Source organism: Macaca nemestrina, chromosome 11, assembly GCF_043159975.1.
Source record: "Macaca nemestrina isolate mMacNem1 chromosome 11, mMacNem.hap1, whole genome shotgun sequence".
In the NCBI taxonomy this organism is placed as follows: Eukaryota; Metazoa; Chordata; class Mammalia; order Primates; family Cercopithecidae; genus Macaca; species Macaca nemestrina.
In genome coordinates this window covers 116,262,161-116,276,626 of record NC_092135.1, presented here as the reverse complement: position 1 = coordinate 116,276,626, position 14,466 = coordinate 116,262,161, and the positions used below count along the sequence as shown (strand labels likewise).

The 14,466-nt window shown below is 44.3% G+C and overlaps 1 protein-coding gene across 1 annotated transcript in view; it reads right to left on the bottom strand.

Annotated features, from left to right (window-relative positions):
- LOC105481206 (actin related protein 2/3 complex subunit 2) overlaps nt 1–14,119 on the bottom strand; it is a 37,685-nt gene extending 23,566 nt beyond the window's left edge. The window contains exons 1-4 of the mRNA XM_011740592.2: nt 13,974–14,119; nt 13,673–13,754; nt 5,096–5,130; nt 1,560–1,672 (exon numbers count right to left, since the gene is read on the bottom strand). Of these exons, the coding sequence (XP_011738894.2) occupies nt 1,560–1,672; nt 5,096–5,130; nt 13,673–13,746 (222 nt within the window). The 5' untranslated portion in view covers nt 13,747–13,754; nt 13,974–14,119. The remainder of the gene's footprint in view (nt 1–1,559; nt 1,673–5,095; nt 5,131–13,672; nt 13,755–13,973) is intronic.
- Between the last annotated feature and the right edge of the window lie 347 nt (nt 14,120–14,466).

The following is a 14,466-nucleotide window of genomic DNA, read 5'->3' as shown; positions in this document are numbered from 1 at the left end:
ACTGCTTGAGCCTGTGAAGTTGAGGGTGCAGTAGCTGTGATTGTGCCACTGCACTCCAGCCTAGGTGACAGAGCAAGACCTTGTTAAAAAAAAAAAAAAAAAAAAAAAAAAAAAGGGCTGGGCACAGTGGCTCGCACTTGCAATCTTAGCACTTTGGGAGGTCGAGGCAGGCAGATCATCTGATGTCAGTAGTTCGAGAATGGTGTGGCCAACGTGGTGAAACCCCATCTCTATGAAAAACACAAAAAATTAGCCAGGTGTAGTGGTGCTTGCCTGTAATCCCAGCTGCTCAAGAGGCTGAGGCAGATGAATGCTTGAATCCAGGAGGCAGAGGCTGCAGTGAGCCGAGACAGCACTACTGCAGTCCAGCCTGGGCAACAGAGGGAGACTCAATCTCAAAAAAAAAAAAAAAAAAAAAAAAAAAAAAAAGGCAGGGCTGCTTTAATAGCCATTTGTTTTCTTTCGCTCTTGTATCTGGTAAAGAAGTGTCAGCCACTATCTTTTACAAAACAATTCTTCAAAAGCTTTATAAAAGCACTAGATCTTTCTGAAGCTTTTCTTTTTCCAGTAAAGTAACCAGGATTCCAAATTCTCTAAATGTTTCTTCTTTCTTTGAACTTATGAGAAAATCAATTGCATTTGAATAACTAAGGGAAGTAACTGATCGCTCTTGGTATTAAGTAAGACCAACTTCAGTTTTTATGCTAAAAAATTAAACAAGCTTTTGACCATATTCCTTTACAAATCATCTTTTATTATATAAATTTTAAATAATTTAAGAGCTACTACTTTTCAAAAAGAAAACAGCTACGATTATATCTTCATTTAACAGATTAAGGAGAACCTAGTTTGTTAAAACTAAGAAATTTGAAAACTGATTCAGGAACTGAGTCATATTTCCTGCTTTGAGACCCAACCACAACGTGCACAAACTGGTGTAATAGCATTTTCTTTCTTCCATAAATGGCTCTCCCCAGAGCAAATACAGTTCAACAGGAACCAAACCTGCTACTTAACTATTTAAAGAAGCCAGTGAACAAGGCATGGCCACCGAAGTTTCATAATGTCTGGACGTCCTTTCTTATTTCCCCTATGGCAGTTATAAAGAAGAGATATTTAAAGAGGGTAGCTTTAAAGAGCTTTAATTAAAAATTTCAAAAGACAGCTATTTGTGCCTAAGCTTCCAGAATGAGAACCTGAGACAATAAAATTTAAACAAGCTAGAAGTTATCTATTTGCCTTGATAATATTACAAAAATAGAACAGAACCTAATTCTTGCAACAGCTATTTTTGTCCTGATCAAGGAAAAGTATTCTTTGCTATGTTTTTGGAGAACTAAAGTTGTTTTTGTTTCCATTGTTTTAAAGCAAGCAAGAAAGAGTTAAAACCTTTTCTAGACACACACTTAATTCATTATAGTAATCAAGTCAAGAGCCCCTAGTTAGGTGAGCAAGTAGTCATGCGGGGGTGATTTAGTGCCATGGATCTTCCATGAATGGCAAACTGCCAATAAAAAGTGAGGAAACAAGAGTCCTACGGAAAATGATGTGGACCTTACCTCATCAGCACCATGTGCCTGAAGTTCCTTGTAGAATTTCAAAGAAATACTGACCATCACTTTTGTTTTGTCTCCATTAGGATTTGAAATATGATAGAGGACCCCATCAAAATCTGTGAGGAAAGCAAATAAGATCGTATAACAATTTGGAAATGGGAAATAATCTCTCCAAGCGCCTACCTTGCTGTAGGCCACAAGGAAGACCTGTTACAAGGAGGCATATAAGTAAAACGGAATTTATTTTAAATCCATGTGACAAATCAGCAGAAACACTGGGATAGAATTGCTGAGTACTCATCTCTTTGCCCTTTCTTAAAATTACAAAGCTATTCTTTCCTTAATCACAGCTTGGTGCTGAAATAATTGGATTTTACATGTATACAATCAGAACGAACAGTATAATGAACTCCCATCTCCACCATGAGGCTTCAACTTTTTTTTTTTTTTTTTTTTTTTTTTTTTTTTTTAGACAGAGTCTTACTCTGTTACCCAGGCTGGAGTGCAACGGCATGATCTCGGCTCACTGCAACCTCTGCCTTCCGGGTTCAAGAGATTCTCCTGCCTCAGCCTCCCGAGTAGCTGGGACTACAGCATGTGCTACCACACCTGGCTAATTTTTGTATTTTTAGTGCAGACAGGGTTTCACTATGTTGGCCAGGCTGGTCTCGAACTCCTGACCTCATGATCTGCCCACCTCGGCCGCCCAAAGTGCTGGGATTACAGGCGTGAACCACCTCGCCCGGCCTCAACAATTATTAACACATGGGTAATTATTGTTTCATTTAGACATCCTCCTTCCCATTGATTTATTTTGAAGCAAATCCCAGACACGACACATAATTTCATCCATAAATACTTCAGAATGTATCTTTGGAAGATACAGAAGACTGTTAAAAAACATAACCATGGCCGGGCGCGGTGGCTCAAGCCTGTAATCCCAGCACTTTGGGAGGCCGAGACGGGCGGATCACGAGGTCAGGAGATCGAGACCATCCTGGCGAACACGGTGAAACCCCGTCTCTACTAAAAAATACAAAAAACTAGCCGGGCGAGGCAGCGGGCGCCTGTAGTCCTAGCTACTTGGGAGGCTGAGGCAGGAGAATGGCGTAAACCCGGGGGGCGGAGCTTGCAGTGAGCTGAGATCCGGCCACTGCACTCTAGCCCGGGCGACAGAGCCAGACTCCGTCTCAAAAAAAAAAAAAAAACAAAAAAAACAAAAAAAAAACATAACCATGATACAAGTGTCATGCCTAAATTTTTAAAAACAATTTCTTTTTTTTTTTTTTTTTTTTTTTTTTTGAGACGGAGTCTCGCTCTGTCGCCCAGCCCAGGCTGGAGTGCAGTGGCGCGATCTCGGCTCACTGCAAGCTCCGCCTCCCGGGTTCACACCATTCTCCTGCCTCAGCCTCCCGAGTAGCTGGGACTACAGGCGCCCACAACCGCGCCCGGCTAATTTTTTGTAATTTTTAGTAGAGACGGGGTTTCACCGTGGTCTCGATCTCCTGACCTTGTGATCCGCCCGCCTCGGCCTCCCAAAGTGCTGGGATTACAGGCGTGAGCCACCGCGCCCGGCCAAAACAATTTCTTAATATCAAATATTCAGTCAAGGCCAGGCACGGTGGCTCAAGCCTGTTAACCTAGCACTTTGGGAGGCTGAGGTGGGTGGATCACTGGAGGTCAGGAGTTCAAAACCATCCTGGCCAACATGGTGGAACTGTCTCTACTAAAAATACAAAAAATTAGCTTGGCGTGGTGGCACACGCCTGTAATCCCAGCTACTTGGGAGGCTGAGACAGCAGAATCACTTGAACCCAGGGGTAGAGGGTGCAGTGAGCTGAGACTGCGCCATTGCACTCAAGTCTGGGGGACACAGCAAGATGCAGTGTGGGAAAAAAAAAAAAAAATAGCTGGCTGTGGTGGTAGGAATCTGTAGTCCCAGCCACTTGAGAGGCAGAGGCAGGAGAATCGCTTGAACTCGGGAGGTGGAGGCTGCAGTGAGCAGATTATGAGCGCCACTGCACTCCAGCCTGGGTGACAGAGTGAGACTCATTCTCAAAAAAACAAAAACAAAACAAATATTCAGTCAAGTATTTAAATATTCTCTATTGTCTCAAAAAAGTTTAAACATTGTCTTATTTGAATTCAGATGCAAACAATATCCACATATTGTATTTGGTTATCTTTTGAGCTGCTTCTAATCTCTAGGACTCCCCTCTTTTTCGGTTCTATCTTTCTGCAGTACACAGGAGTGGCTCAGCCTGTGCAATTCCTGAAACTAGGAATAGGTTCCTGAAACTAGAATTAGGTGCTGAGTGCCATCACTTTAGAGAGCTATCACGAGAATCATGAAAGGATATCTGGCAATGCTAGTTAGTAGAAGGGTAAAGGGATGGTGCCTGGCCTTCAAGTAACAGCACTTGAGAGCTGCAAAAGTCTTCCAAGATCATCTTGTCAAGGACTCTCGTTTTAGAAAGGGTGGTTGTATTCCTCTGAGTTCATTCACGTAACAAGTAAATTGTACCAACACCTAATCCTTTATAGGGAACAGAAAGCAGCAACCTCTCTCTCTGACTTGATGAACACGTCTCTAGCTCTTCACGTTTCCCTACTACTCTAGTGCTAGGCAAACTAAGACTGACAGCTACTTGGATAATGTAGTATTTCCAAATTAAAAAAAAAATTAAAAAAAAACCCTTAGTTTGTACCACAAAATTAAATCCAAACTTCTAATTTATCAGCAGGTAGCTTTATATTGTCAGTCATCAATGGATTAAATACATGAAATAGTCATCTATTATAAAGAGCTCAAAAAGACCTGAAGAGGGACAGTATCCAAAATGTCAAAGCTTTTTTTTTTTGAGATGGAGTCTTGCTCTGTCGCCCAGGGTAAAGTGCAGTGGCGCGATGTCTGCTCACAGCAAGCTCCGCCTCCTGGGTTCATACCATTCTCCTGCCTCAGCCTCCGAGTAGCTGGGACTACAGGCACCCGCCACCATGCCCAGCTAATTTTTTTTTCTATTTTTAGTAGAGACAGGGTTTCATCGTTTTAGCCAGGATGGTCTCGATCTCCTGACCTCATGATCCGCCTGCCTCGGCCTCCCAAAGTGCTGGGATTACACGCATGAGCCATTGCGCCCAATCCATGTCACGGCTTATTTTAGGTACAATTTTCTTTTCTTGTCTTTTTTTTTTTTTTTTGAGACAGAGTCTCACTCTATCGCCCAGGCTGGAGTGCAGTGGTACGATCTCAGCTCACTGCAACCCCTGCCTCCCAGGTTCAAGTGATTCTCCTGCCTCAGCCTTCCGAGCAGCTGGGATTACAGGTGCCCACCACTATGCCCAGCTTATTTTTTCATTTTTAGTAAAGGGGGTTTCACCATGTTTGCCAGGCTGTTCTTGAACTCTTGACCTCAGGTGATCCACCTGCCTCGGCCTCCCAAAGTGCTGGGATTACAGGCCTTAGCCACTGCAACCAGCCTATTTCCTATTTTTCATATTGTACTTTCTCTTCAGAGGGCTGAGATAAAGATGCTTACCTGCAAATGTTACTTCTACTGCTTCCGGTTTGTTTCTGTAAACAACAAAAAAGGCCCTCAGTTAAGATGACTGTATTGCTGCTTACCTTCAAGGGGAACTGGAAAGGCGCCTGAGCTTCACTTAAGATCAGACCATTCTGTATAAGTTTTAGGTTACTGCCAATCAGAGTACACAATTCATTTTCTCATGGACCTGAACCTTTGGACTTGCTTTAAGTAGAAGACAAAAAAGGAAGGTCAGCTATAGTTTTTGTTTTTCACCTGCTGTTAAATCTCCTGCCTTGGTTGGTGCTCACTTTCAATTCTGAATTTCCTAAGAGTATGCTATATACCTGTTTGTACATGTGTACCACAAATGCCATCTCTTGGTCAATGCCTTCCCCACAGGACAGTGGTATTAGGAGTAATACGTTCAGCAGGAAAATGGCTAAGTATAATGTAGAATGGTTTTAATATGCTTAAAGTGAAAGGATGATTTCGGGCCATAAACAAAACGGCAAGTTCTATTCCACTTCAAAACTCCTCTGTAAGCCTTCCTACTCATCTTTCTTTCTTCCTTTACATCACCAAAGTGCTTACCACTCACCTTCACGAAACCCTCTTTAGTTCTACCCTGGTTTTGTCTTGCCTTTTAAATTCCAGCTCTGAACTTAAAATAGACAGTGTAACACAAAATAGCACTATGAAATCACTAAGGAGAATAGTCAGGACATCTGCTTTACAACTTCAGCTTTCTCATCACGCTCATGTTTTAGGACAAATACCCTTACACCTTTGCATCCTGCCCTATCATCTATAAAATGGGGGAATACAAATGATCCTATCTACCTCATGAAACTACTACATATAACACAAGAACAGACCTGAAGTCCAAAGTAGGAAGCAAATGAAGACTATTGCCTTATCAGCTAGCTACCTGTAACTCAATGATTCCACTTTGTTTTAGGGGCTAGCAAACAAGATGCACACATTTTCACATTTATTTTTGTCTAACTTGCTCAAGACCTCTTAATCAAGTACGTATCTTTTCTGTGATCTCTGCTCTATCACCTGTGAAAGAAACCAAGACTAAGTTGATCTGCAGGGCTGCTGGAAATAATGGAATATATAACATGGTTTATGAGTGTTAAAAAGTTGATACAGAAGACAGACAACACCTTTCAAGGAAACTGGCTTCTATGAAGCATGCTAGCCCTGCTGAAAATCAACCTATATGAATCATACAAAGCTTCACCCTGCTTCTTCAAAGCCCTCTGTATGTGACTTAGGAAAAGCATGTTGGGTATCTCTAAGAATTGAAGAATCAAGTGGGTTTATGGATAAGCAGTGAGTTCAGAACAGAAGGAAAGACTACATGAAAATTTAAATTGCTTCTGAGCCTTCATTTTGAAACTGTAGCCAGGAAACAAAGGCAATGAGTCCAATACCATTCCTCATCTTTAGAAAACAAGAGCAAAGAACAAAAATATGGAAATGTTAATCATGGCCCAACTGAATCAAATACTAAAAGGATGACCAATGGGAGGAAGCATACTTTCCTGGGGAAGGCTGGCTGTGCTGAAGAGTCAGGGAGTTTACAAAAGCCCATTATTCCATCACTTGGTAGGCTTTTTTTTAACCTTTAGGTTTTAATTCAGCCAAAGTTGGGCTGAGTTCCTCACTCTCCTACTTTTATCAAAAGACCTGAGAAAAATAAACTATAAATAAATAACCTTTGGGTTCCAAGTCATAAATACTTTGAGTCTGTAATTTCAAATTTCTCTAGGCATAAAGTACCCTGAGCACAGATCCTTGTGGGAAAAGTTGCTACGATCGATCTTAAGTGGTTTGCTGTCTGACTTAGCAATACTTGTCAAATCACTGCCATTAATATTTTAGTTTACTATTTATGGCTAGAAGAGAGAAAAAGGCTGCTGAGGAGAGCATTAGGCCAAAGGAGACTTCATGAGAAGTCTTCCGGGAATTAGAGGTCCGAGAACTCAGTGCCTTAACGAGGAGTTCGCTGAATGTGAAGTATACCATCACAAGATTGCTTCTCAATTCCAAGACCTTGCGTTTGTTATTTTACTTCCACGGTTTAAAATTACAAAGGGGCCGGGCGCGGTGGCTCACGCCTGTAATCCCAGCACTTTGGGAGGCCGAGGCTGGCGGATCACAAGGTCAGGAGATCGAGACCACGGTGAAACCCCGTCTCTACTAAAAATACAAAAAATTAGCCGGGCGTGGTTGTGGGCGCCTGTAGTCCCAGCTACTCGGGAGGCTGAGGCAGGAGAATGGCGTGAACCCGGGAGGCGGAGCTTGCAGTGAGCCGAGATTGCGCCACTGCACTCCAGCCTGGGCAACAGAGCGAGACTCTGTCTCAAAATAAATAAATAAATAAATAAATAAATAAAATTACAAAGGAGCAGGAGTGAGACCGGCCCTGGGAAAGTGTTCCACTAAACAGGGCCCCAAAATTAATAGTTACATTATTTACTGTTCTACCAGCTGCTAAAATTTCAGATACTGGGGGTGAGAAAAAGCAAGTTATTTAGAATTCAGAATTTATTGGCTATGTGACCATACGCAATGCTCCTCAAATGTTACTGGGCCTCAGGTTCCTCTTCTACAAAATGGGGACAAAACACCTACCTCCCAGGTTGGTGTGAGGGCTGAGATGATATATGTACAGTAGTACAGCAGTCTCCCCTTATCTGTGGGGAATATGTTCCAAGACACCCAGTGAATAAATAAAACTGTGGATAGCACTGAACTCTAGCAAAGAACACCAAGGTCACTTTTTTTACTTAAAGAAATCACTTTATGGGTTCTTTCGCATATTCAAATTGCCAGCATCATTACTCCTGCACTTTGGAGCCATTATTATTAAGTAAAATAAGGGTAACTTGAACACAAGCACTACAATGCTGTGACAGTCATTCTGATAACCTAGACAGCTATTAAGTGACTAACAGAGGGTAGTGTACACACTGTAGATATGCTAGAAAAAAGATGATTCATGTCCCGGGCGGGCCAGTGCAAGATTTCATTATGCTACTCAGAATGGTGCACAATTTAAAATTTGTGGATTGTTTATTTCTGGGATTTTTCCATTTAATATTTTCAGACCATGGTTCACTGAAGGTAACTGAAACTGCAGAAAGCAAAACCACAGATAAGGGTGGACTACTGTACAGCAAAGTTTCTCAAACAGTGTCTCGTAAGTTACCGATATGCTGAGATAATGATGCCCATATCCCTTAGGGCAGGCAGCAGGTGGCAGGATCTCTGAGAGGCTAGACCATTTACCCAAACGTGCCATACAAATATGATCATGTTCTGTGTGTGCCATATGATAAACAAGGTCAAGAATCACAGTGAAGGATGCCTGCATGGTGCTTAATATGTAGTAGTTACTTACTCAATGTCTACCCCCACCCTCTATCCTTAAGAGCCCTAGTTTTCTCAACTGTAAATGAGATCCACTATGTGTCACACAGGGACACTTTGAAATGAAATGAAGCCATGTTAAGGCAGATAGCACAGTTCCTCGTTCACAGAAGGTAATCAATAAATTAGTTACCTTCTAATTTAGGTAACTAGGTGGAGTTACCTTCCAATTTAGAAGTCCTAGGTGGAGTCAGAGATCAGACTCTGAAGCTGTGGTTGGGAGAGGTTTTAGGATTGCAGAAATTCCCTGAATCAGGAATTGGTTAGCAGTACAAGAACAAATAGAACTGCTATAAGTGTCAGACTGCTGTAATGTCTGGAATCCTAGAACAAGCTGGCTGAGTAAGTCCTCAGTTACTGACTGGACAACCCAAGACACTAAAACATAATCAATTCATTCAGATAGGTTTTAAGAGCTATTCTCAAAATCCTTTGGAAAAAATTTTCTTCTATCTTTTCTGTAAGGAAGCTTCTAGAATGTCAATAATCAATCCAGAAAGGGCTCCTGGCAACTGCATTATCTCATCTTCTTTTCTCACTAACAACTTTGGGCTTTTTACTACTGAATGCACCCTAGGATCCAGTTCCCCATTTTTTTTTTCTTTTTGAGATGGGGTCTTGCTCTGTCACCCAGGCTGGAGTGCAGTGGTGCCATCTTGGCTCACTGCAACCTCCGCCTCCTGGGTTCAAGTGATTCTCCAGCCTCAGCTTCCCAAGTAGCTGGGATTACAGGCGCGTGCCACCACACCTGGCTAATTTTTGTATTTTTAGTAGAGGTGGGGTTTCGCCATGTTGGCTGGAACTCCTGACCTCAAGTGATCCACCCTCCTTGGCCTCCCAAAGTGCTGGGATTACAGGTGTGAGCCAGGGTGCCTGGCTCCAATTTCCCATTTGGGCATTTATGTCTCTCTCCTACTTATCCCTTCTTATGACCTGAATTAGAGGAATTATTGAATTCTGCTCGCTATAAAGGTTTCTGAGTATTCTACTTTAAATCTTCTATAAGGCTCCCATCATTCTTTTTGAGCAAAGCCTACAAAAATAGATCATATTAGGTAAGAGGAGGTCCTATTCTCTGCTAAGCCATATCTCAAAATATGGAGAACAAAGAGACCTAAAAGCTGATTTACTCAATGTCAGAAAAATGCCAGCTCCTAAAGAAACAGGAATCATTCTATCTGGCTTCATTCATTTCTTCAACAAACCAATTTACTGAGCTGACTATATATATAATGAGGATGCTGGGGAAACAAAGATGATTAAAGTGATACACCCAGCCCTTAAGGAGTTATCAGTTTGGTCCAGCACAGCTCTGGGACTTCATGACCAAAGTGGTCCCAAGTAGGCCACAGGACAGGCGGCAGTGTGTAATTAACTACAGTGACCTGTAAAAAGACCAACCAGGTCTTCTTATCGAGTTGGACACAACATTCCATTTCTTCTAAATGCTTAAACAATGTCCTAATTCCAAATCACTCCAAACCAGCCTGTCTCTCTGAGGACATATGCAATATATTTGGGAATGAGAACAGAGTATCAGCAAGATTTAATTTATTCCTTTTTCAAATTTCTCTTCCCACCATCCTCACCCACCCCAACTGGCACTGCTTGCTTACTGAGTTTCACTCCCCCTCACGGAACCACAGCTCCCCACAATATGTACTGGCTGTGGCAAGGAGCCAGCACACACTTAAATCCAATAGCAATTTGCATCTGACAGAATTTCCTCAATTTTGGACTCCAGACTCCAGATAAGTTGACAGGCCTAGCTTCTCAGTATGAAACGGTTCTTGGTATGTACACTAACGAAAGAATTAAATTAATTTGCCTGATTACTTTTGCTTTGAGGGTCTGGGTAAGAATTCCCAAATGAAAAAGCAATGCTGTTAAGACCTGTGCATGAGGTTATTTGCAGTGTTGGGCATAGCTTTTAAGTCAGTCACGTTCTCTTAGTCTGCAGGCTGCTGGGAAGACAATTTACCAATAATTATTATTTTGTGACAACATATGGGTTGTTTCAATAAGCCACTTCCCAGAAGTGCGGTAGGAAAAAATTAAAAAGCAATCTGTTTGGAATGATCCTTAGGCTTTGCTGAACTGCCTCCAAATTAAATTAATGTAACTATATTCTGAAGTATATGCCACAGAACTATTTTTAAGACCATCTCATGCTTTCATTTTCAGAAGCTGGAACAGTGCTAATAGAACTTTCTGCAATAATGGATATGTTCCATGTCTGTGCTAAATACAACAGCTACTAGCCACATGTGGCAAATGAACACTAAAAATGTGGCTAGTGTGACTGAGGAACTCAATTTTACTTCACCTTTTTATTTAAATTTCGCTGGTCACTTGTATGGCTATCCTATTGGACATCACAGAGATGGAAGATGCACTCTGGAAAAGGCTGCTCTGAACTGTAATTTCCCCAACTGGTTTATTCTGAGAAGTGCAAAAAGTAGGGTGGAGCGGACCTCTCCTAGCAGGTTCCCACACCAGCAAAGCCTTTCAAATCTCCGGGGTTTCTCCTCCAAATTACTCCCATTCTTTAATCTCTTTCTCTGATCTCCACCCCAACACCTTTCACCCTTTAGCACCTCCCTAACTTGGCTAATAGGCTCTCAGAAAGGCCCCTTTTTTCTGTTGCTGCCTGGGCTGAGCACTGGTAGAATCCCATACATGTTTATGATAACCACACTGGGCAAACTTTGCTGAAGTTCTGGAATAGGCATGCACCTTGCTTTACCTTACTGGGATGCCTGGTAATTTCCGCTTGCTTCATTCGGGCTTCTGCTGGGTGATATATCTGTAATCCCAGGAGAGCCCTGCCTACTAGGCAGGATATTGTGGTCTTTTAAAAGACTTTCAAAGTTTCAAATTCTCAGCAGAATGTTCTGAGCCGCCTTATTGAAAACCAAATCTCAAAGAGGGAGATGGGCCAGAACGAAAGCCTAAATTTATACACACACACACCCGTACATGTGCACAAGCACACACAGCAGTGCACCCCCATACAAGTTCCCTACAATGCAAATCTTTGTAAAAAATGAGGACAGGCGCGGTGCTGTAATCCCAGCACTTCGGGAGGCCGAGGTGGGCGGGTCACCTGAGGCCAGGAGTTTGAAACCAGCCTGGCCAACATGGTGAAACTCCATCTCTACTAAAAATACAAAAATTAGCTGGGTGTGGTGGCGCGTGCTTATAATCCCAGCTACTTGGGAGGCTGAGACATAAGAATCACTTGAGCCTGGGAGGGCGAGGTTGCAGTGAGCAGAGATCGCGCCACTGCATTCCAGCCAGTGAGTCTGTCTGGCGGGGGGGGGGGGGAATGTCCTGCAAGTCCTAACGTTTTTCTTCCAGACTTGAGGGCCTATTTAATCCCTCTGAAATGGTTAGCTGCTTCTTTTAAGAATAATTTTTTAAAAGAAAAAGAAAGAACTGAAGTTCCGAATAATGGGCCATATTTTGGAATCACAAGTCATTAATACACAAATAGACGAGAATGTACTCCTATGTTAAAAGACATGCCTCTTCTTGCAAATACACAGCCATTTATCTTGTAGATCAGCTTATAACCGCCCAGGTCTCATTCTTTGCTAGTCTGGACCTGAGAATGCATTAAGATCAGTTATGAAAATGCAGAAGTTAATTCAACTTCCTCCTATGTGCTACACTGCTCAGAAAAAAGTATACAGCAATCACCCAAAATAAGACTCTGGGCTGATTCATTTGAATATCTAAAATGCAAAGAAACTGGTAAGAGAGGCTAAGACAAGAAAGCAGCAAGTCAGCCTAAAATATAAGCAACTGCAGCCCCTGGCAGGAAACAGTACTGCTCACTACACATATTACTTCAAGGAAAGTAGTGCTTTGTTTTACAGATAAAATCTGTTGCCTTATAAAGGAGACAGGACATACTATATATTCAATTTAAATGGTAGTTAATACTTTTTAATGCCTCCAAGCCACAAGTACATTATGACCACTTAAAAATTCCCCTCTACCAATCTTTTCCCATCTGTGGATCTCCAAGTACTTTCCTATTACTAGCTCCCAGTTCACCAGAAACAGTCTGCTCTTATTTCCTCAACTGTGAAACCCAGATGTGAAGCCCCATGCTTATAGATAGGGAAATGAGGCAAGGGGATTGGCCATAGGCCACCAAAAATTAGAACCCAAAACGCTTAGCTCATGTTTTAAATATATTAGAAAAGCAAAGCAGCTTTGGAGGAGGAGGTTGTCTTCTACTGATTCTTGAGTTTGGCAGAGAAGGCTGCCTTGGAAATACGACCTAAGCCCATCTTTTAAAAAGTCCAACTGTAAAGAGAGGTTATCTAAGAACTTTATAGATTCTGGAGGCTTTGAAGTGTGTAACTGGGCCAAGGCTACCACGGAAGAAATCACAGACCAAGGGTCTTGATGTAAGAATTTACAAGATAACCAGATAAAGGCTAGTGGGCGAGGAGAGAGCATTAGAACCTCAAAGGAGAGATAAGGAACGGGTGTGGAGCAAGGGACAATTAGCTTTGCTTGAAAACTATGTAACAAAATGGCCCAGTGTCTCTCACAGAAGGGTTCGGGAAAGGGAAACTAGAGATCGCGTTTTTCCGGCTCTAAGACTGGGTCGGCTTTCAGTCTTCTCTTCTGCTCCTTTTAGAGCAGACGGCAGTGGGGAACGAGAATGCTGGTGGCGACGTGGGCCTGCATCTCCTTTCCTCCTCTAGTCCTGGGAATTCCTGAAAACTCCTTCCAACCCAATTCCAAACAGGCTCTCTCTGGGTTCAGAACAATGCCAGGGAATTTCACGCAGGGAAGGGGTCCCCTTCTCGCCCTAGCGGGCAGGGGGCTCCTCCGGCGCGAGTTCCGGCCCCAGCGTCCCCCACGTCCCACAGGTCTCCTGCCCTTTGGCACCCACAGCCCTCACCACTCGCTGCTTCCGCATCCCTCCTCTGAGCCTCTCCCCACGCATCTCTGCCCCTCGCCCGGCCGCGCCCAATCGCCTCCCACGTCTACCCCGCTGGGGCAGCCCCTACACCCTGCCAGGCACCCCATTTCTCTCCTCCAGGTCTGGGGGACTGGATGACACTGGGGATTAGCTGGGGTCAACTCTGCCTCCCCCGCCACCCCTGGCCCCGGGCGCGCGCTCACCCGGCGGCCGCGTTCTCGAACTTGAGCGCGAGCGTCTCCTCGATGATGCGGTTGTTCACCTCCAGCAGGATCATGGCGGCGGCTGCCCCGAGCAGGGGAAGGAGAAACAAGGGCCGGTGAGGGTGGGTAAGGGAGGGAAGGACGGAGGAAGCGGCCCTGCTGCCCCCTGAAGGGACCTGGGTGGGGTAGGAGGTTAGGGGAGAAGGGGAGAGGGGCCGGGATGGAGGGAAGGGTAAGACGCACGCGCTGGCCCACGCACGCAGACTGTGGAGACACCCACCCACCCAACCAACCAACCGACCTGGCCCCCAAAGCCTGAACCCGCCTGCCGAGCCGCCGCCGCCGCCGCCACTGCCGCTTCACCGACAAGCCCAGTCCCCGCCCAGCCCCCGGCTCTAGCCGGCCACTTCCGCTCTCACACCCACTTCCGCTCGCCGCCTGGACGCGCGGCCCCGCGGCGCCATTTCCGCTTCAACCCCTCGTGAACGCGAGCGCAGGCGCGCCGGAGGAAACGGAGACTGCGCTTGCGTATGTCTGATGCCGCCACCCCACCCTCTACTTTCTCACAGACCCCCTTACGTCTACAGCCTACCAGTGCGTCCCCCGCGGAGCTGTCATTCCCCGAGGCTTGCCTGACTGTCCAGGTTCTCACTCCCGCTTGTCCCAGGGATCCAACTCCGTTCTTCCGGTCTTGTCATTTCAGAGACCTCGCAAGAAGCTCGCCCTTGTAGTCTCCCAGCGGGCTTCTTTGCTCCCAGCTTGTTTGCTGGGGGTGCCTCTTTTTCTTTCCAGGT